Raw genomic sequence first — 22,300 nt, 5'->3', positions numbered from 1 at the left:
TGAGTGCTGCATTCTGCTATAGATCTTCTTTCACAACTATCCTCCGCAGTTGAGATGCAATTTTGTGATTAAAATGAGGATGAGCACTGTCCCATGTGATCAAGTCAGCTATTTGTAGGGTTTGGAAGAATGCTTGTTTACCTTTACGCTCTTACTAGGTTTAAAACTTCTACATTGTCATATATTAAAACTTAATTTTCCCTGACCTGAATTTCCATTTTTTTCCTCAATGATCATGAAGACTGGTGGGCTGAATTTTGTTGATAATCAGTTACCATCTCTTCTCACTATTCCTGGGCAGCAGTATTGGAATGAGGAGAGGGCAAGGTAGGAAATGATTCTAAAATTTTTAGCTAATGACTGCTAGTGACTGGATATGGAGGCCCAGAGTGACCATGCAGCATCAGCTCCTGTTTATGTAGGACTTCACATCTTGTGGACAGCAGCTTAGGATGTTTAATTGCAATATACACGACTGTTTCAGCAACCTGTTCTGTCTCAGACATTAGTAATTTCCATGGGAAGAAAGTAAACTATAGCCCAGACTAATTTGGAAAGGCAGAAACTCACCTGCCATCTCATTTCCTTCTCCCTCTTGCTCATTAGCACTTTACAGAGGAGTGCTGTGATATTATGCCTGCAGCATGCTACAGTTGTGTTACATCTTTTGCCTAACCTAGTTTAGTCTAATGAGTAAGTCCTCAGCAGAGAAGTAGTAGATATTTTCTGTGCCATCGTAAGGCCAGGAGTGTTAATGCTATATTGATTCAGTTTTACTTGGTGCTTTATATTGGGTGCAGAACTGATAGGGAATGAGTTTGATTCTAGAAGTGTATCAATACTGTCCTTTCAAACAAAAGCTCAGCATGCCAGCTGAGGCATCCCACAGAGGCAATATCTCTGCCCTTAATGATTTCTTCTAGAAAGATAKCATATATGTGGCTTTTTGACTCCAAGACCACAAAGAAGGTACTTTTAGCAAGTTGATACCCTGCAGAGCAAAAATATAGTTGTAGCTACTCTAAAGTTATCTGAAGTAGCTTGGTATAATGATACATTTTTCTGAACTAAGTGTGAAGCATTTACTTCAGTTAGTTAAGGATGTAGATACCATGAACTACAGTGCTGTCGCTGTTACAGACTAAAAGCCTACACAAAAGCACAGTGCCTACTTGTTGACAGTACGTTCCCATGCCCATTCACTCTTATGTGGGTAAGTTTAATTTGTTCACTTGACAAGTCATGTGGTAGATGATCTTGCAGTTGGAGTGCAGTAACTTCTAAAACGACATGAAAACTAGTTGACCAGTCCATTAAATTGCTGCTTAGGAGAACCCAGTGACACAATCTTGAGAGCTAGAGTCTTAGCTTTCCTGTGGATAACATTACATAAATCTTTAGCTTCTTAAGGAATCTTTAATTTGGGGGAATGCTAGCCAACTTAATTCCAGTCTGGTGTAGAGATGGCTCTTGATTCACAATCTGGCATATGGGTTTCAAATGTGTTTAGCCTTAGGGTCCAATTTAAGATCAGATTAAAGTTTCATCTTCTTCACAAATATAGTTGTAATTTGAGTGTGTGTGTATGTTTTTGCCATGGTCACATATCTACTTCGTTTCTGTAATAAAACTGGTTCTGGGTCCTGTTTGGCTACACACTGCTTAGTTATTCTACTTTGTTTTTTGTCAGTGTCTTTGTTAGATGGAGTATATTTGCTGAGGTTCAAGAAAGGCGGCTAGCTCTGGCAGCAGCTGGAATTTACTGGAAGAAATTCTGTTCAGAAAATTCTGTTCAGATTGTCTTAATCTACAAAAGCTTTCTGTGTCCTTTTGAGTCAATAGCCCATGTGTTGTTTGAAGAATTATTTTCCAGTCCTAACCTAAAGCAGGTGCAAAATGTCATATTTAATTCAACACATGTGATTTTCTGGTATACAGAATACTGTGAAGTTTGGATATCTGTTGGAAGAAGAAACCCAGGTATTGACTAAACTATGCATTGTATTGGCAAAATTGAGTTTTCATAAAACATTGATCTGGGAAATTCATATCTAAAAAGATTAATCCAAATATTAAGCAGAGGCAGTATATAAAACATATGGCAGAGTTCTCTAGAAATTTTGATACTATGTTAGAAATGTTGCTTCCCATCATTTAAGTGCTTGATTCCTTCTGAAAAATAAACCCTAAAGCTACTGTTGTCATGGTGGCACATACCTCTAACTGCAGCTTTTTGTATTCGTCTATTTATATGTCTAATCCTGAAGTTTATATATATTTCTTTTCTTGCCCCTTCTTCTAGACTAATGTTTCCTTCCATTGTCTTGAAGGCGCCCTTGCCTTGCTCAAGTGGAAGCCCWGAAGTCCTCTCTATTTTACACCCCCATCTAGTCAAGAATGTTGCTTTCTTCAATTCTTGCTGTCCTTTCTCTGTAGACTGTGTATTGCCATCTCCTTATAAGCACTTGCTCGTTAGAGTTATTCTTGCTGGAATCTAGGCTACAAATAATCTTTCCATGTGGCAAGTTCCTGCCTCTGATAAATGCAGGCTGCAGCCAGTGGCTGGCAACGAGATTCATTTGCTATCAGACCACTGATTCAGGCTTTTCTGGCACTTTTCATTTGCACCAAAATCAAGGATGTTGTATGTGTGAATGCTGCCTGCAGTTTTGAAATTGATCTAGTTTTAATATTATGTAAAGAAATGCATTCAGTTGAATGTTAAGCTGTAGATTCTTCTGGAAACCTTCTTAAATGAACTCAGGGCAAAAGTAATGCTATATATGTAAGATTAAATTCTAAAGTGTCTTAAAAATGTACTGCATATGTTCATGTTAACTGTGATATGTAAACTAGACAGACTACATGGATATGTTTGTGTAAGCATTTTATATGGGAATCCCAGTGCCTTATATGGTCAACTTGCTTTGTAGTGCTCCAGAGCAATGAAGGCAGCCATCCAGCAACAAGGAAAAAAAAAACCCAGCCCAGCTGGCTTTAGCTTTCTCTATAATACCCTCTTTCTTGGCCTCCATCAGTAGCACAGTAGCTAATTATTAAAATTGAAAATGTGGCAAGAGCCTGTGTAGCTAGTAGAAGACATTTCTTTTGTGGCAATGACGTTCGTATAAAGACTTAATTAGTAAAGAGTAGTAGCATATTGATAATATTGCTTTGTTGTATAATGCATTTTTATGATCATATAAGCTGTTATGCCTTTACCCAAGCTTACTGTAAACTGGTCATAATTCCAGGAGCTGTTATAGACAGAGGAGAGTACAAGAGGAGAATTCCCTCYCTTGGCCTGCTGGCTGTGCTCCTTTTGGTGAAGCGCAGGGTTGGTTTTCTAGACTATGGACATACACTGATGGCTCACACTGAGTTTTCATCATCCATCACTCTTCAGGGCTGCTCTCAATCACTTTTTTGCTCACCCCTGTGGATGTGCGTGGGATTATCATGACCCAGGTGTAGAACCTAGCACCTTGCTTTGTTGTACTTCATGAGGTTTGCATTGGCCCATCTCTCAAGCGTCAAGGTCCTTCTGGACATTGCTTCACACAATGTGGTGTCGTCAGCAAACATGCTGAGGGTGTGCTTGGTGCCACTGTCAGTGTTGCCAACAAAGATGTTGAACAGTATCTGCCCCAATACCAGCTTCTGAGAGATTCCGCTCCTCACTGGTCTCCATGTGGACAGTGAGCAATTGACCACAACTCTTACATGCAGCCAGTCACTTCTTCAACCACCAAGTGATCCATTCATCAAATCCATGTCTTTCCAGTTTACAGGCAAGTATATAATGTGAGACAGTGTCAAATGATTTGCCTTTTTGATGGTGTTCGTTGCTTTGCCCCATCTACCAATGCTGTAGCCCCATCAGATGCTAAGAGTTTAAATAAGCATCTTTTGAGGCTTGCATATTAAAGGATTGCTTCAGAGGGATCTGGTTCAGGTTCTTCTGGAGGGAGCATCTGAGTATAGTAGCACCAGCGAGGTAAACTACCCTGTATTTATTCTCAAGTAGTAGGATGCACAGAAACTTTATTGTAATTCTTCTTGTGGTAATTTATATACCTGTACTTTGAAAAAGAAGCTGTATCATTAAACTTAGTTCATATATCTTTGTTCAGATACACTGAATTCTTTTGAATACAAGAGTGTCATTACCTTTACTTGTAGTCCTAATAAAAAAATGGACAACATATTTTCTATTGCGGAAAAGAAAAAAACCCAAGTACTTCATCACTACTGCAATGAGAGAAGTATCAGTAAAAATGTTGTAGTATTAATTTAACTTGTAGTGGAGAGGGTTTTGTCCTCTGTCCAGTCATCCGAGGCCTTTAGCATTCTTTCCATTAATCATATAGCTCCAATACCTGATCTGTGTGAAAAGGGAAGGCCAGTCTGCTGGAACCAGGGATAAGTCTTCTTTCCTTCTGCTGATAGGGAGCATTCCAATCAGTTTTCAGAAAAACAGCTTTTGTTTCTTTATGTCTTTTGGTTGCAGCTTCTACTAGCTTCATTTAATGACTTTAACTCATTGTATTAGCAGAAATGATGAAGGGATTTCTCTTATTAATGATTTTTAGTCTTGTTTTACATGGTTAGCATTATTTTGTTCTAGGCTTAAGAGTTTTGGCCTATTGAGTTCTTTTCCGGCGAGAGAGTCCATCCCTTTAATCAGAATCCTGGATCGTTATGAAGTCTGTTGTCTTACTGTTTTCAGCTACAAGAGTGTAAAGGAGAATGGAATTTTTTTAATGCTGAATCAAATTGGGAGAAGCAAAAAGAAAATTTCAGTGGCTTGGTCTGTGTTTTACTATTCTAGTATTTTGGAGTGTGATAGGATTTTTCAGAAAAAAATCCTTGTTTCAAATATTTTCAGATTTACCAGAAGAGTGCTTCAGGAAAAAGTTGATATCCAACAGAATTTACCAAGACCTAAAACAACCTGGAGTACCATACACTGATATATCTAAGTTAATTTTGGATATGATAATTCAGAGCACAAAAGCTGTACAGATGTCAGGTTGCTGTGGACTTGTAAAATTCATTTAGACTTACACTGGTACTATCTGTACTGTGACCTCTTTGCCTCCACTAGCACAGAGGAGGAAGCTCTAAGATGCAAAAAATAGAGTTGGGATGTAGGAGTGAGTCAGAAGAGTGAAGGCAAAAGCAAGCTGTCAGACGTGGGCTGGCTGTCAGGATGAAACTGAGAGTTAGGAAAATTAAGTGATAGTGTGGAAAAGAAAGATTGATATTGGGAACACTGAAATAATGGAACTCAGATGTCCGTGTATTAGATATCTGAAATCTGTACTTGGACTTAACATGCATTAACCTTTTAATACTCTATTATGTCATCGTACCTAGATTATAGGGCCTTGTAGAGGATTTGCTGTTGAGATAGTTCAGGACATCTGATAGAAGATGCTGTTGCTCATGGAACTTTTCGTTTATCAGTGATGGGGAGGAAGAGAGAATGGTGTATAGGGAAGGAGACAGCAGGGAAATCTATAGAAACAGAGAAATCTTTCCTTTAGCCATATGAAATAGTGTATGTCCTAAAACTTCAGTTCCATGGTATTTCAAAGTGTAAAGTTAAGGCAGGGGCTATGACTTAGCCCCTTTTTGTTTGTTTACGATCTGTAAAATGGTAACTTTTGGGGTGGGGGTTTTATGAATCCTGCTTATGTGTCTAAATGATTGTTAAGTGGCAGATAAGAGATCATGAGAGAGTGAGTTCTATTTGGAACAAGATTTAAGTAGCATAGGCTGAACATAGAACAGTAAAGAAAAATCCATAATTTTGAGTAGCCGCACATTATGAAAGTACTGATCATCTCACAGATTGAATGAAATAAATTCCTTTAGCCACAGGGAAGTAGAGATTATGTAGGACTGTACATAGGTCATAGGTTTGTGGGGTCAATTGCTTTGGCTTAGACAGTGTTAATTAAAGCATATCCTAGACCTGGAGTATTTCAGTGTTCAGCCTGACTATTGCTTATATATAGGTCTGTGCATAAATGCGTATTTAATGTCAAAGTAGAGTCCTTAGAGAAGCAGAAAGCTTCAGCACATTTTGCCTAATTTAATAGTGAAAATTAAGCTGGCGGAACAGCTTTCCCTCCCAGAAGTTGTTTTGTAGAGGTGTGCCCTGTAGAGGAGGAAAAGCAAGCTCAAGGCATCAAAGGTTGCCTTCTGGAATGTCAGGGAGTGGGTTTCTCTTTCCTGTACAGCATGGAGTCAGTTTCTCACCATGTGCTCTGAGGTATTTGGAGCAAAGCCCCTAGCCTGATGGATGGAGCTTTCATGAAAATAAATTGAGAACCAGTTTTCAAAACAGTTCTCATTGCAGGAGCTTTCAATTTACAGCATGAACAGTGGATGATTGAATAGTAGAGAAAGTCAGATGGGCCTTTGTCCGTTTCTCTGCTATGAGAAAACTTGAAAGTCTTCCCTGTCAAACCCTACCCCTGTCCTTGCTGCTGCTCCTCCCCTTCCAGGGACACTGACTGATTTGGTTACCTACCAAAACTTTGCAGCACTTAGACTTCCCCATGTTCTGCTCTGGCAGTATGTATGCTTTCTCCATGTAGTCAAATAAATTTAATTATTTGTGGGTTTTTGTTTTGGTTTTTTTTTTTTCACTTGTTTAACATTTTTTCTAAGGTATTTGTGGGGGAATTGCAGTCAGTAAAGCCAGTCTGCATTCTTATGACTGACCTTGAAGCCAATGTGCTTTTCAGCCAGGTTTTCATTTTTGTGCTTTTTAATAATAATCATCTTTAACTAGCAGTCGATTGATTTTGTGATGATGCATACATCTAAGGTCAGGTAAACAACAGTATTCTGGGCTTTTGTTACTTCTTTCAGGCTGACACAGTCCTGGTAAAGAAGGTCAGTGTATTTTTCATCCTGATGCAATTCAAAGATGTCAGCAGCCTCTCAAAACTTAGAAGTCAACAGAAATAAGTTACTGCACAATTAGAAATTTAGGCTTTTGTCTGTTTCTCTGGGATCCTTCTTAGAGTGAATACTCAGAAGTGGCTGCAGCTTCAAGTGCAGCTAAGGCAGTAGTGTACTTCACTGCCTTGAAAGGGTGTGTTCTTGCTTCTTCCTCCCACCATGCTGTTTTCTTTCACTCCTTTTTTGTTTATTTCAATGGGTGGGGAGGAAGAAAAGGTTGTTTCTGCCTTTCTGGTTAGTGAATTGGCTAATGGAGAGTCTGACAAATGCTTTTGGGAGTGTGCAGTTGAGAATGARGAGGGAGACTGGGACCTCCCTGTTTGTCAACAGTGAGCTCGTGTAGAATCATGCCCTGAATAATTATGATTAGTGTATGTTAGCTCAGAGGAATTAGGGTTTTCTGGTTTTATAACACTACCTCCAGCAGGGAACAGATTATTGCTTAAAACTCATCTTGAAACATAGGCAAATTATCCGATAGGAATAGTATTTATAAGTACTTTGAAACATTGTCGTAATCCAAATATCATAGATTCTTAAGCAGAATATTCYGGTGAGGGTCTAATTACTATCGGCTGGGATGCTGCTTTTGTATAACTGCCAAAAATCAAGTGTAGCAGGGAAATAAGATCATGAAAGCTCATCAAAATGCTTTCCAAATGTGTGTGTTTTTATCAGAATTCAACTACAAGAACTTTTACCGAAGGTATATTCTCCTAATCTCTTAAAAGTCATATTGTATACTGCTGAAGACAGTGAAAAATACATTTGGTGGCAAGTTTCTTTAGTGCCTTTTTTCATTGGATCTAATTTTTAAGCTTCCAAAATTTAGCATGCAGGACTGAGAATCTAGAGATGAACTGCTGCAGTATGTGTATGTATATATTAATTCCAGGTTCTCTGTCAAAAATGCAGAGACACCATGATCTTGCCATGCTGATTTTGGCATGTATGCTGAGGGTTACAATTGCTCATCTAGGTACAGTAGTTTTCTCTTGCTTGCTTGCTTGGATAAAATTGCTCTTCAGAAGGTTGACAAGAAGCAGAAAATTTAGAGCATACTAGACTACAGGCTTGCCTTTACACACCCAAAGATAACTGGATTTGTGAGGATCAAAGGCTCTGTGGAGGATGGGGAAAGTACAGCTGTATCCTTGCCTTTTCTGTAAGCTTTTCCCTAGAACGTGTAGGGACTTAGCAGGCATGACCTCTTGAGGCAGTGCAAGTTGTGGCACACAGAACAGGCATGATTGGAGCTGTGACTTGGAGAGTCTTAAAGTCTTGCCATATGAAGTGCTGCAGATCTGCTGTCTTATGTGTTTGGTGGCAATGGTGAAGGTGGTACAGCATGAATCAGAGCATACAAACAAATCTGCCAGAATGAGGCTTGAGATGGTGTTGGTAGTGGAGCATACACAACAATTTTAAGAAAAAGAGGCTTCTTTTGCAATATACTGACAAAAAGTATAGCATTTTCAGTATACCAATACTTTTAATATAGTCAGTATATATCATTCTTTACCTCATTATATATCATTCTTTACCATTTATATGATATATATTTATATATCATTCTTTACCATTATTTAAAAGTCAGTATGTATCGTTCTTTACCTCTGTATCAGAGTAAATAAGGAGTGTGGTTTGCTTTTCTCTTTAATGCCATGAGGAGAAGAGCAGTAACACTGGTTAGCAGATGCAGTCTAGAGAGCTACTTCTCAAAAATACTCAGTTTGTGCTGGGTTTTCATGCATTCTGTGCCAAAACAGCCGAGTTAGTCTGATGTGGTGAGGGTACACCATGACCAAAAAACAAGAGAAATCTTGTTTGGGGAAATCAGGTTTGGGGAGACATACTTCAAGGCATCCTCTTCTGAGGAAGCCTGTTCAGCTTCTGCACCTCAGGTGTCTTTGCTAGTAAGCTTTCATGAGCATTTATGAGCAATTGTTCTGTGTGGAGTCAGCTTTCATCTGGCAAGGCTACATGCTTAAAAAGCCTCGTTGGACCCATGTTGCTTCAAAACTTTTTGCTGGTGCCCTAGATCATAGGAATGAGTGTCATCTGTGTTGAGTGTTGATCAGGTCTGACTCCATGGTGCAAAAAAAAGCAGTGGTGCTGTTGTTGAGGTTAACCAAGCCTTTGGGACAGTGTAACTGTGTTGACATGGTATTGCATTTTCCTGCTGATAAGCCTAATGAACCTCCGTTATCTTGAGATCTTTCAATGGACAATTTTTTGTTTGTTTGTTCATTTTTTTATTTTATCCAATGTGGCCAACAAGCTAACACTTTCAGACATTTCAGTTACTGCTTTGCATCACTGGTACACTGTTATCAGTCCTTTGCTGTTTACCAGCTATTTCACAATCTGTTTAGAAAAGAAACATTGGCAAAATAGAAGCTGCATTAGTTCTTGAATAGTGGCGAGGGAGCTGCCTAAGCATGCTTGGGATTTGTATTACCAGGATCTACTGAGTTAAAACAGTGATCTTCCTTATTACTAGTAGACTAGAAGGTATATAAGCCTCATTATGCAGGAAAAAAACCTTCTGCTTCTTTCAAAACACAAAATAGAAGCATTTGTTAACCAATGATCTTTATAAATATATATATATGTACACACATTCTGTATATACATATACATATATATAGATATATCTATACACACACACACACACACACACACACACACACACATACATATCCCCTATATTGTTTCTGGGCTTTTTCCATTCTGAACATATCTAAAAAATGCTTTTGTATTCCTGCTCTTGCAGCTGTGTTTTTTCATTGATGTTTGCAACTTTTCATTCTAAATTTCTACTCTGTTACTTTAGATTTATACTATTTATACCCACTTTTACTTCAGATTTTATCTTGATTTTCTATTTTATTAGTTTAAAAATTTTTAGTTGCTGCCATACTTTTTCTTTATTTCTTTACTTTTGTGACTTCCTAATGAAATTGCTTTTTAGAATAATGGCTCCTGGTCCATGAGATACCCATTCAGAGATTAAAAGAGACTCGAAAATTGGTTCTTTTAAAATGCCATGTATTGTGTATGTATAGTAATACATGCTGTTGTGGATGGGTGTTTGAACTTAGATTATTTTACTTGTTGGCTGTTGTCTTCCTGACCATTTTTCAGTGTAATTGGGATATAAGCTGTTTCTTAGGAACTTGTGATTACTTGCAGTTTCTTTGTTAATCTGTCAGAATGACAGATGGGTAATGGGGCAACTGTACCAAAGAATTTCCTGTTTAGATAGACCAGAGGGAATCCAGTGACAAAGCTGGTACTTCTGTCGCTCTCTTCTGGGAGAGAGAGGGTTCCAAAGTGGATGTTGTTAATTTTGTGGCTCAAGAGAAATTGTAGATATCTGTCCCTGTTAGGAAGTACCTATGGCTCTTGTGCTAGTGAAAAAATTGCATATAGTCAAAAGATAGGTGTTGAAGGTGGGACTGGGGTTGTTGCTGGGGCAAAGGAAGCACTCACGTGGGAACACAGGTTTCATCTTCCCTCCAACCAGTGAGGGTTTGCTCAGCAAGTTCACAGCGTGGTGAGCCTATTGAAAAGAGTGTTGTTACACTGTGGCAAAACCACCATTTTTAGAATGTGCAAAGGGTATCTGCAGATGAACAGCTGCATAGCTGTCCTTTGAGAGAGAGGGAGTTAGATCTTGAATACTTTATTTAATTTATGCTTGACAGAGGCTTGTGCTGCATTTGAATATTATCTCTTTATTTGTTTGAACAAACAATTTTATTAACTATTCTGAAGCATGCAATGTATTTCATATGAGTTATTTTAGAAGATTATTCAGCAAAGGGACACCATGAATACACTCTCTTTTTAACTTCCGAGGATCTCCTTAGATGACTTGGCTGACTTGAATTTTGACTTTAGGTATATCCTGATGTGATCTTACACTTACAGAGAATTCGAGTCTTGGTGACCTTTGTCTGCTGCAAGTACCTTACCTTTAGGAGACCACAGGGATATTTCTTTGTGCAGATTAAATGAGAAAAAAGGCTTTGAACAGCTTGTTCCAAATGATGGTATGTGTACCTACAATGTGAGATATGAAAATATATATGGAAATTACCTGACACTGAATTTTTTAGCATTGYCTATACCTTATGCCCTCCCCTGAGTCATTCCTTCAAACTTAGAACAGAACAGAAAGCAAACCAGGTCCCAGTTTCTTCTGGTTTTGTTCAGAATATATTTCTGAAAGCAGAAATTAATTGAGCTATTTTGAAATGAGGTTATGTATATATGTGTGTTCCACAGCCAGTCTTTTCTAAACAGGAAAATTGGAAAGCTGCTTCTTGTTTTTTTTTTTGTTTTTTTTTTGTTGAAAAATGAAGTTTAAATGCATGAACATCACTGTTATGTGGAAACCACACTGTGCTAAAAGGATTATCCTGGAAGTTTATCAACACTTCTGTGAGCTAGGCCTGTACTGAGGAGCATTGAGGTGTTACCTTTACCACTGCTGGTGTACCAGCAGTATTCTCTGACACCTGCAGGGTTACAAGGACTGGAAGCTGCAGGTTTCCCATCTTTCTCACCATCTGAATAGGCAAAATCTATATTAAAAAATGCTGTTTTGAGAAAATGCAGCTGTTTGATATTTACAGTAACAAGTTTGGTTGATTTGCTTTTGGATTTCACTTCAACTCTATTTAATTGGGTTTTTGTAGAAAAACCTTGTATTTTTACTAAAATTTTAGTGAGACAGAACACTTCACTTCCATCCTAAACCTGCTGATTTGCAATCTATGTCATCTTCCAGACTTAATAACATTTTTGAAGAGCTGAAAATTATTTCCGATTTGTCTAGTCAATTCAGTGAATCATAAGTCTTTATCACAAATTGAAAAAATCGGTGGATTTTCATTAGAAAAGAATAGCTTTTGTTTTCCCAGTCTGGGAACAGAAAGTAGAAGGAACAAAATATTCTTTCCTTAAAAATGGAAAATTGAGAAACAATTGGTTTTCTTGTTTATATGTAGTTCTACCTTTTTTTGAGTGGTGTTGTACACAGAATGCACTTTTGATAAATATATCTGCTATATATTTAAGGTTATCTGATTAATGTTTAATTTGAAATGCCAGTGTTACTTCTCATTTTATTCTTGGTTGCATCCTTGTATGAGATATTTTATTCAATTCAATTTTATTCACTTTTTATATATAAAAGGCATATAAATCTAACTGATGTATTATTCATACTCCACATGTAATTTTTTTTCTATGTTAATTTGAGTTATACAAGTTAGTAATTTATTTGCATAGATTCCCCTGCCTAGGGACTAGAAGAGCCCTGACTGATATCAGCCTTACCAGCTTACTGTATCTGCTTTTACTTGTAGCATGTTGTATAATGCTAAGGATAAAACCACACATGGCAAGAGTTAATTGAATGAGTGTCTTACTGCTTTTTTGTACCTGTAATCTAGGTTTCTTCTGTTAAAGGTGCTTTTTTATTGTTAGCAGTAATGTGTAGTCGGAAAGCAAGCATACAGAAAGTCTGTCTTGATTACTCTATCAGCATGTAAACTTTTTCCCCTTGTAGGGTTGTCATTGTTTTTCTTAAATTCAGTGTTACTACTTTTATTCTATTCAGCTCTGCCACTTTACTTAGCTAAAATTAGAAAGCAATGAAAACTTCCCCTAGATCCTGCTAAAGCAGAAGATTAAACATTAGCTAATGACTCGAATACTAACATAGCCTATGAGCTCACAGAGGAGGGCTGATAGATACGGTCAGGTTTGCTTTCTTCCAAGGCAGTGCGACCTACCACTCTGAAGAGCTCAGACCTGTGTAGAGGTGATAGTCAGCAGCAGAGGATAATAAAGAAAACTTGGCATATGTGGTTCAAATTTAATAAAAGAACATAGAAGTGAACAAACCTGTTAGATTGTGCTAACAGATTCCCCTACAACGTTCTCTTGATGCCTTTTTGTTTGGCTAGATTATTTTGTTTTAAGAAAGTGCATTAGGGGATATCAGGGCGTTAAGTATTTTAAATTGAAAAGCTGCTTTGGCTCAAGAACTTGATTAGTCACCCATATGCTAAAAGCATGTTATGTTTACTCATGAAAAAACCCGCTATTTGAAATGTGCTTGGCTACTGTTAAATTTGACTGGGACAAAAACACTTGTCCTGTATGACATTGCTTTCTCCTTCTGAAATATAATATCTACACATCGTGTGACCATGAAAACTAATCACTGTCTGCCAAAGTTGTAGCAGTAAAAGCTTAATGAAAGCATAACTGCATAATGGCGCTATATTTTTACAGTATGACCATTTTTTTTACTCCTGAACCTTGTTTCTTTTCCATACCTGTCATGAGGTATATGTGGAGGGTTGTTTTTGTCTGTCCCACTGAGCATGGTGTATCAGCCACAGGGCCTGTTCAGCCTTGAGAAGAGATGACGTGTGAGTGGACTTCATCAATGTCTATGAGTATCTGAAGGGAAGGTGTCAGAGAATGTTTCCAGGCTCTTCTCGGTGGTGCCAAGCAATAGGCAATGGGCAGAAACTGATGCACAGGAAGTTCCACCTGAGTATGAGGAAGAAATTCTTTTCTGTGCCCTAGAATGAATTGTCCAGAGAGGCTGTGGAGTCTTCCTCACTGGAGATACTCAAGAATTGTCTGGACTCAATTGTGTGCCTTGTGCACTTAGGATGACCCTGCTTGACCAGGGAGGTTGGGCCAGATAACCCACTGTTTTCTCCTTTTACCTGACCCATTCTGTGATTCTCTGATCTGTTGAAGTTGCTTCAGAAAACAAGCTGTGAAGGCAAAGGCCATAAAAAAGAGAAAGCTATTTGTGAAACAAATTAGCCTGGTACTCAGTTGTGGATATGACTCCCAAATTCACTGATTTTTGGTAAGTTTCAGCAACATTAGTGAAAATGAAAATCTGTCATTCGTAATTCATACGTATCTACCTGCCTAAGCCTTCAGGGTTCAAGACAGCTTGTGAATTTGCACATCATACCAACTATAATATCATGCTGTCAGTCAGATCTTAATTTCTCCATTTTGCCCAGTAAACTCATTTTGCCTGGTTTGTGGTTATAAAGTTCCTAAGAAATCTGAAAGTATATTTAAAAGCAAGGACCACAGAATATATTAGTGTTATTTTTTAATTGAAAGAAATCAGAAGGAACAGCAGAAGTTGTTTCTCAGACACTTAAGTGTACAAGTTTAAGAAAAAGCCTCATTTGTGTGAACTTCAGGCAGAGGCTGCTTCACAGAGTCCAGTCTCTTCACCAACTTTACCAATATGTTGAGCCAGGAGAAAAAAGGGCATTCAGGCAAACAGATCTGCACCAGCATCAGTAACTTGGTCTTTCAATGCTGTTTGGTTTGATCTTTTTCAAAATATTTTTTCCATGACATCTCAGTTTCCAAGGATTATTTGAGGGGTTTAGGCAGACGTTTTTGGCAGCTTGTCTTGAGATTTTTCTTCAAATTGAAATAGGTGAATACCATTAAATTTTAATACTATACATTTAGTACAGTGTTTTTTATTAAAACATAACTTCTGATGTGGGAATTTCAAGCATTCCTGAAAATAGATTTGCACAGAGTTAAAAAAGAAAACAAATACTTATTTGCATGTCATACAAGGTAGCCTGGAATAGCTGGGGTTATTTCAGCAAGAACAGGAAAGGAGACATTGGACTGGGTTGTTTTGTCCATATGTCTGTCAGAATGAGTCTTGATCTATTACTGGGATTGCTGACACTAAGGGTAGCATCTCTGGTTGTAGTAAATAACATGTTGCAGCCAACTCGTCCCCTTATTTATCTCAGCAGGTGGTTAGAGGGCAAGAATAATTTTATCTCTACTTGAAACACTACAACTACACTAAATATATGTATCCCATTACAGTCTTTGTTAAGAGCTGTGATTAAGCATTCATTAGGATTTAAAGAGGGGAAATCCCTATGAGATCAATTTTATAACAGGTAGATGATATCAGTCTCAACAGCAATAGATTTTAGTATTTTTCATGAATTGTGTCCAAAATTAAAGATTTAATTATGAATTACAAACTAGCAAAGCTTCAGGGCACATAATTTAGTAATTCAGTGTAGCAAAGAAAACAAGACAAAATTATAAGTTGGAAATTAGATTATGCTCTTACTCCAAATTTTAGCTAAACATTTACTGATTTCATGTAGCTCCTGGTTTTATCCTGGAGCTGAAAAGAATCTGAATTGAACTTCTGTTAAGCTATACTCATGTGTATCTCATAAAAATTAAACAAGTTGTGTACATGAAATGAAAATACTAGCTACAGAAGTTTGAGTTCTGTAATGATTTGTCTATTTTTGTCAATTTGACAGTTCTGCAGGATTTGAATTAAGTAACAATGGTTAATGGATGCCCATTTCATTAACCTCTGCATGCCTTCCCCATGAGACTTGAGTGGACAAGAAACATTGCGTCATCCTCAAGAAGTGTTTTCTCCTTAGGAGAAAGTGTCTTTCTCACCTGCTTTTGCAGGTGTCTAAAATGATTTTCATTTTCTACACATAGAAGTGAAGTGTTTCCAAGAAATTTCTCAGAAGAAGAGTTTGCTGAAACTTGCTGAAGTCATGAGGTACTCTTGAAATGTTTTCGTAGTTTAAGTTATTTAATATGGTAATTATAATTTTAACTAATTTTTCTGTAGGCCAACTCCCCAAGATTTTAAATAGCAGGCCATTCTTAACTTGAGCCCACACGCCTGTATCATACACATGTTTGCATGCAAGTTAAACAAAATAACACTAGTCTAGCAAAAGGGTAGTATTACTAGTTTAGCAATGATATTTGCATTATAAATGATTTCATTTTTACTAGAAATTATGCTTTAATAAAGTAAAATATTCAATACTAAAACTAGATTTTATCTGTAGGCAAAGTATCTGGTATTACCCCAGCTCACTGAAAAATAGGTGCTGTGACTTCTAGGTTGGCTAAATGAACACTCAGTTTCATAATTGAGCAACATTTGTCATCTGTAATGCTAGAGTAATGCCTGAAGTTCTGTTACAACACCAAAACTCTCCTGTTTCTTAACATAAATATGAAAATCAGCAGCAGCCTCTCCACCTTGTTTGTACTGTATTAAACAGAATACTTGGCGAATGTAAAATACTGCTTTTATGGTGACTACTTGAGTAGTAAATAAGTGTAGCAATCACTAATGTTTCATAACGTAATTTCTTGGTCATTCTTATTACCCATTGTACTGAAAGTGTTCCAAAATTCAGTGAGTCTTAGGACATTGTCATTTTTAATATGAGAACCTTAAGATGTTATACTTAGTATGAAAACATTGAATTAGTGACCTAGTAACAAATTTAGGTGCAAAAAAGATATTCTTCCTTTGTTCTAGTGGTTGTAACTCCCAGATTACTATACATCTTGAAAATTAGATAAGTCTCATATTTTCACTTAATACACCTTACTGTCAATTCACTTCTTGGTGCTGCATTGTTAATTAATATGCAGCATAAATATGTGAGTTGTAGACAGTGGAAAGTGTTGCTCCAAGTTGGTTTGGTTCTTTTAACCAAATTTCTTTTTAGACTTTGTCAGTTCATGGTTTATTGACAGAAAAAAACCCTGCAATATGTAACCTTACTCTTTTCTTTCTCAGTGTCATTGAAGATGTCATTAGTGAACTCTAATGTCCTCCCTCACTCCTAACAAAACCTTTCCTCATGAGGGCAAAAATCGTTGCAAACTGAGACTCGTGTTCAAACTGTGGGGATTATCTCCTGTAGTGTGCTCACTGGCAGGTGAGCATGATGACACAAGTAGAAGTAATCGTTGGGTTCATACTGTGAACTGCTCCGTAGCACCACTGTTTCAAAGGACTCATGATTATCCACCTTTTCATAAGAACTGATGAATTTAACTCAGCCTCTGTTCCTGTCTTAGTTTCAGTAGAAATTGCTCTGTGAGGGAGGGAGAGAGGGCAGTGAGGTAGACAGAGCGACTAATGTGATTGGCTTAGGAAGGCTGTAAAGGCAGGGTTGGATGGGGCTCTCAGCAACATGATGTTCCTGCTCAAGGCAGCAGTTTGTAATGGTGACTCACTTCCTTTTATGATTCTATGAAATACTTACAAACAAGGCTTAAATGTGTTGTAAATTTAAAAATATGAGTGGTAGATGTGATTGCTAATTTAAAAATATGTTCTTCATAGTGCTAGTTGGAAAGAAGCTTTAACACAGGGTTTGTAATGGGTGAAAATGCAGAGTGAAATGAATTGTTGTTTCACTCATAGTGGGATTAGGATATGAAAATGTATTTCAGAATAATGCTGCTTTTCTTAATGTAAAAACCATTTTAACATAAGCAAAGCAAATAATTCTGCTCTAGTCAGATAAAGATAAGAGTATATTGCTTTCTTTTTCTTATTTCATTTTAAATTATTATTGCCACTCTGATCCAGTTTAGATTCAGTTTAGCACAATGTGTCAGCATAGCTGTAAAGGAGTGTGGAATGTGGTGGCAGAGGGAACACACAACCCAAGGTGGGGAGAATGGGACCCRCTTTAACCAGCTTTACTGCTTTAATTTGATTCTTGGGTCTGTTAACAAAGATGTTAATGTCCTGCTAAGTCCTGTTGGACCCACTGGAATTACTTCACACAAAAAATTTAAAGAAGGGATAAACTATTCTTCAGATCCCACTGTGTGAGGTCTTCTTCCTGTTGCCAGTATTCACATGGCAATTCAGAATGGTTGTTTGCCTTGTTTTATCCCATTAAGTCTAATATATTTTTCTGTGCTCATATTTGTGACTCCTTTCTCTRCCAAGGTAGAGTAAATAAGAAAAAAAAAATTATGGCAGAGGTGAAATACATGTTTGTTTTCCTAGTAGATGCAAAATACCTTAATTTGGAATAGATCAGAATACTGATCAAGTCAGTAAAAGGATAGGTTTTAATCAATCTGTGGAAAATGGAGATAAATTTTACCAGAATTTATTAAAGCATCTGTAATGTCTAAACCTTATTACATGGAATTACCTCATTTAGCTGTTAGCATTAATGAAAATCGGTAAAAATTGTAGCCCCGTGTGATGTACATGTCTGCTTCATGTCTGTAGAACAGTATTCTAACTGACTGATTGCTTCTTTCCCTACAAGATTTCTGATATTTTCAAAACCATTACAGGCTTGTTCTTCTTGTCTTTTGGGGAAGAGTGTTATCTGCTGAATTCTTTGGATGGTTGCTCACTGAGGAACCATGCACTTATGAAGTTTCTTTTAAAAATGTCTGCTTTTAAGGCTACTTACTAAGTTAAGTCTCTCCTTCACCTATGTTCTTAATACATGGTATTATCAACAGCCAGCAATATCACCTGCCACTTGACTGGGATACAAAGTCATGGTGAATACAGTTAAAAGTCTAGAATGTTCAGCAGGTATCTGATTATTCCCTTTTGAGTGTTTATGGGAAAAGGTTAAAATGTTGTTTCCAGCACTAGCTGGACCTACCTATGGCTGGTCTGGCGTTATTGATCTGTTCTGGTCTTTGCAGTCAAATTTTCATGTTGAGCAAATGGAAAGTGGTTTTCTTCTCTGAACTTCAGTGTACTTCCTTTTTCTTATCAGAAAAGGTAACCAGACTTCGTATTCTCAACTTTGCTTTGACTTTATGACTGATTAGCCTAGTTTCTAAATTGGTTCCCAAAGGAAACAAGGTTTATATGATTGCACTGGCAGTTGTTACTCAGTTTGAACCCATTGGCTGACTAATCAAAATATAGCAGGGTAACAAGTGCATCATGCCAAAATGCTGCATTTCTACCAGTTGGTAACGTTGCGGTTGAGAGAGGGAAACCAGTGCATGGGTTGAAAAGTATCTTGTGTGTGAGCTCCTGTGTGCTGCTTGTCCCTGGAGCTGGCTGGTGTGTGTGTGCTCTACAGATGTGGTTTGCAAGCACTTGGAAAGAACTTTAGGATGACCTGTGGTTTCATTAAGTGGTAACTGATGCTCTAGGTGGGTACTGTGGCCATGAAGGGAGAGACTGGGGATGGGGGCAGATGCGCACAAAGAACTGAGATGTGTCCTGGAATAGGCTGTAAGAGATGTGGAAGAGGAAGACCCACAGTTGTCTGTGTCCTCTGTGCAGATTCCGCGACAGAATCGTGAGAATTTATCTTTCTGAGTCACTGTAACATCAGTGGAACTCTTGTTATTTACATCTTGCATGTGCATTTTTTTATCCTTTGTAATAAGTTTCAGGCTAAGGTCTAGAAGGGCAGTCTATTCAGGGGTTATTGCTTTAAATTTATCATGCTGCTCCAACAAGCTTTCCTTTTGTGGTTGAGATGTCAGTCTTTAACAACAGAGGCACTTCTGACACTTGATAAATATTGATTTTAGAAGTGAGCAGTGCAGTAGAAGTGGAAAAACATTTAGATAAAATTTCTTTTATAACATTTGTTTCTTGGCTTTCTGTCGTAAGGTACCAGCTGATAGCCACATGTGCCTATCCTATGGAAAGTGCTGAGAGTGATAACATGTACCCAGCACTTTCCTGTGGTTGTTTTAAGGAGGACAAGGGGACATGGAGACATAGGATGCAGTAGATTCATGTTTTTGAGCAATATAATTAATTGCAATTGGTTTTATTCACCTTAAGATAGGTATTACCTTCTTGGAGGCCACAGTGACTTTTTAATAAAATATTTTTGGTTGTTATAAATGTGCAATCTCTGTTAATACCTGATAAATGTATTTGAGCTCTCCTGATCCTTGCCACGTATGGCACAAGTAACTGCCCAAATTTGGTCAAATATTTTTAGCCACTTAGTCATATGTCTTTTAATGTGCTGCATATGTAAGCTTTCAATTCACTTAGCAACAACATTTTTATGAGTATTTCTTGCCAGGTTTTCTCATGTATACTTGAAAAATAGGCAGGGATTGTTCTGTGTGGGTTGTGTCACAGCCAGATGGTTGGGCATTTTTGTTGTTTTTTTTTAATAGTGCTAATCAGTTTTAAGATATCCTTTTTTCACAGATGAGGAACTGTAGAGGATTTTAAGATAAATAAGCATSCAGCATATAAAAATGTAATATTAAAATACCTATAATTTTAAAAGTGTTCCTGTTGTAAATTTACTTTTCCTTATAATTAGATGGTGAATATTATTATAGACATAGAATATCAGTAGTTGGACAAATTGAATATCCAGAAAAACTGGAAATATGGCTTTATACAGTTGATGTTTCTGCTAAGTGTAGACATCTGAGTTTCATTAATTTGTTTTCCTCCTAAACGGATTTACCGTATCTTGCATGTATTTCTTTTTCATTAAGTAACAAAATACCTTATAAAAAGGAGGTGATTCTCTTCTTTCACAGCTTACTGTAAGTGTATAAACATTGTACACTGCTGATAAGTGGAAGAAATTGAAGACAAATATGCTTGAGAAACATGCAGCCTTTATTGGAGTATATTAAGAAATTATTTTATTCAAAGAACTGCTGATTTTAGGGATGAATATAGAGTTTTCAAGGCGGCTTTCAAGAATACCTTAAAAGGTAGGAAGGTTTGCATTCAAGAATGTTGTTTCGTTTTTGACTGAAAGGCAAATAATGTAAGCAGTGTATTGCATTCTAGTTACAGTCTAGCTGTACCTAACTAAAGCAATTGGAGTCAAAGAAGGACAATTCGTTGCTTCTTTTGTTTGGCTTATTACACTGGGCAGCAGCATTCTCCTCATGGTGTTGCTGTTGCCTCAGCATTGCTGAATGGAGGAAAGCTCCAGGATTCTTCTTGGAATGTGAAATTGCTGAAATAAGGATATCCACATTGTTTACTTTCCATAGTAAAACATTATGTCATTTTTTGGCTTTTTTTCAGAAGTATTCTGAAAAGTTAAATTTATACCTTAATTGCATTTAATTCAAGGCATAATTCTCTAGAAGGATTTAGGAGCCCAAGAGTAGAGGTTCTTATTTCAGCCTTGTGGCTATGTAGTATTGTTGATTTATTAAGCTAAAAAATTAATACCAATCTTGTGGGGTCTAGCTGCTTGGAGTTCTTGCTGTGCTCTGAAATGCAGAGGGACTTTTCTCTCAGTTGCTCTGCCCTTTTAAGGACAGCAGGATGGAAGTTGGCAAGCACCCTGTGAGAAAAATACTTAAACACAGAAGAAAGGCAAAACAGGAGTTAGGCAAGATGGAGGTCTGGAGAGTGGCAATAGTTCTGCATCTGAGCAACACTGTTTGCTTGGTAATTAAGAGATGTGGGCAGATGATAATACTTTTGGAATTGCCAAAATGATACTCAAGTAAGTTTATAAAGAGGGGTGATTAATCGACTGTTAAAAGATTTATGGTGGTATAGAATATGCTACAGTAGGGGGAAGTACTATGTAGCATTCCCTTCACACTCTGTAGTCTCATCTACATTACAGGTAAAATCATTTTATGGTATTGTTTTCTAAGTACTCCCCTGTCTCTTAGACACAATTCTACTCCACGGTGTAGCTGTTTATTTAATTTCAGTATCCACTCAAGTGGCTGAGCTGGGCCTGGATGAAGTGAGGACCTGAGGAACCACTTTGTACTGGAGAATAAGTTTGCAGTGGGGACTGTGAAGGACTTCTCAGAAAATCAGAATGCATTTACCTGAGAAAATAGTAATTTTTGGCTCTTGTAAACTCTGCTTGAATTCATTTATTTAAAAGGTTGTCTTGAAATGCTGCTTACCTAAAATTTTTCATGTTGCTGTCAGACAGCTACAAGCTACAATGAAACCCTGCTTCCTCCTCAGAACTTATACTTACATTTTCTTCTGAAGATGTTGCTTAAAGATTCACAAGATTGTAGAACAACTTTAATTCTTAACTCTTTCTTTCTTTGTAGGCTTGTATAGATGATAACGTAGATATGGTGAAATTTCTGGTGGAAAATGGAGCAAATATTAATCAACCAGATAATGAAGGCTGGATACCTCTACATGCGGCTGCTTCCTGTGGATATCTTGATATAGCAGAGTAAGACTTTTTTCCTCTATTTTTAAAATCTATGTATTTTGCTAATACATTGCTAGAGAAACACTAGAAGCAGATGGTATTTATAAATTATCCTTAGTTGCCTCTGGGATGTGTAGTGAGGAAGAATGCTTTTATATTGTGTGTTGGTTGTGAAGTGTGCTACACCCATAACTTTGTGCATGATATTTTCTCTTTCTAGTTTTTTTACATTGCATCTTAGGTGGATACAAACCTAAACAAAACGTAAGACTGTTTATGACTGTCAGATCATTTATGTA

General features: G+C 37.3%; 1 protein-coding gene across 1 annotated transcript in view; it reads left to right on the top strand.

Moving 5' to 3' along the window:
- The window catches only part of LOC130579937 (protein phosphatase 1 regulatory subunit 12A-like), a gene marked incomplete at its 3' end in the record, with an annotated part of 43,720 nt that extends 21,698 nt beyond the window's left edge, over window positions 1–22,022 (top strand). The window contains exon 2 of the mRNA XM_057377143.1: window positions 21,892–22,022. Coding sequence (XP_057233126.1) covers window positions 21,892–22,022 — 131 coding nt within the window. The remainder of the gene's footprint in view (window positions 1–21,891) is intronic.
- Window positions 22,023–22,300: the final 278 nt, after the last annotated feature.

The sequence above is a fragment of the Malurus melanocephalus genome, unplaced genomic scaffold (genome assembly GCF_030028575.1).
Source record: "Malurus melanocephalus ecotype Western Australia unplaced genomic scaffold, MMel_1.1 scaffold_301, whole genome shotgun sequence".
Taxonomy (NCBI): Eukaryota; Metazoa; Chordata; class Aves; order Passeriformes; family Maluridae; genus Malurus; species Malurus melanocephalus.
The sequence above is the reverse complement of the archived record's forward strand: the minus strand, read 5'-3'. Positions and strand labels throughout refer to the sequence as shown.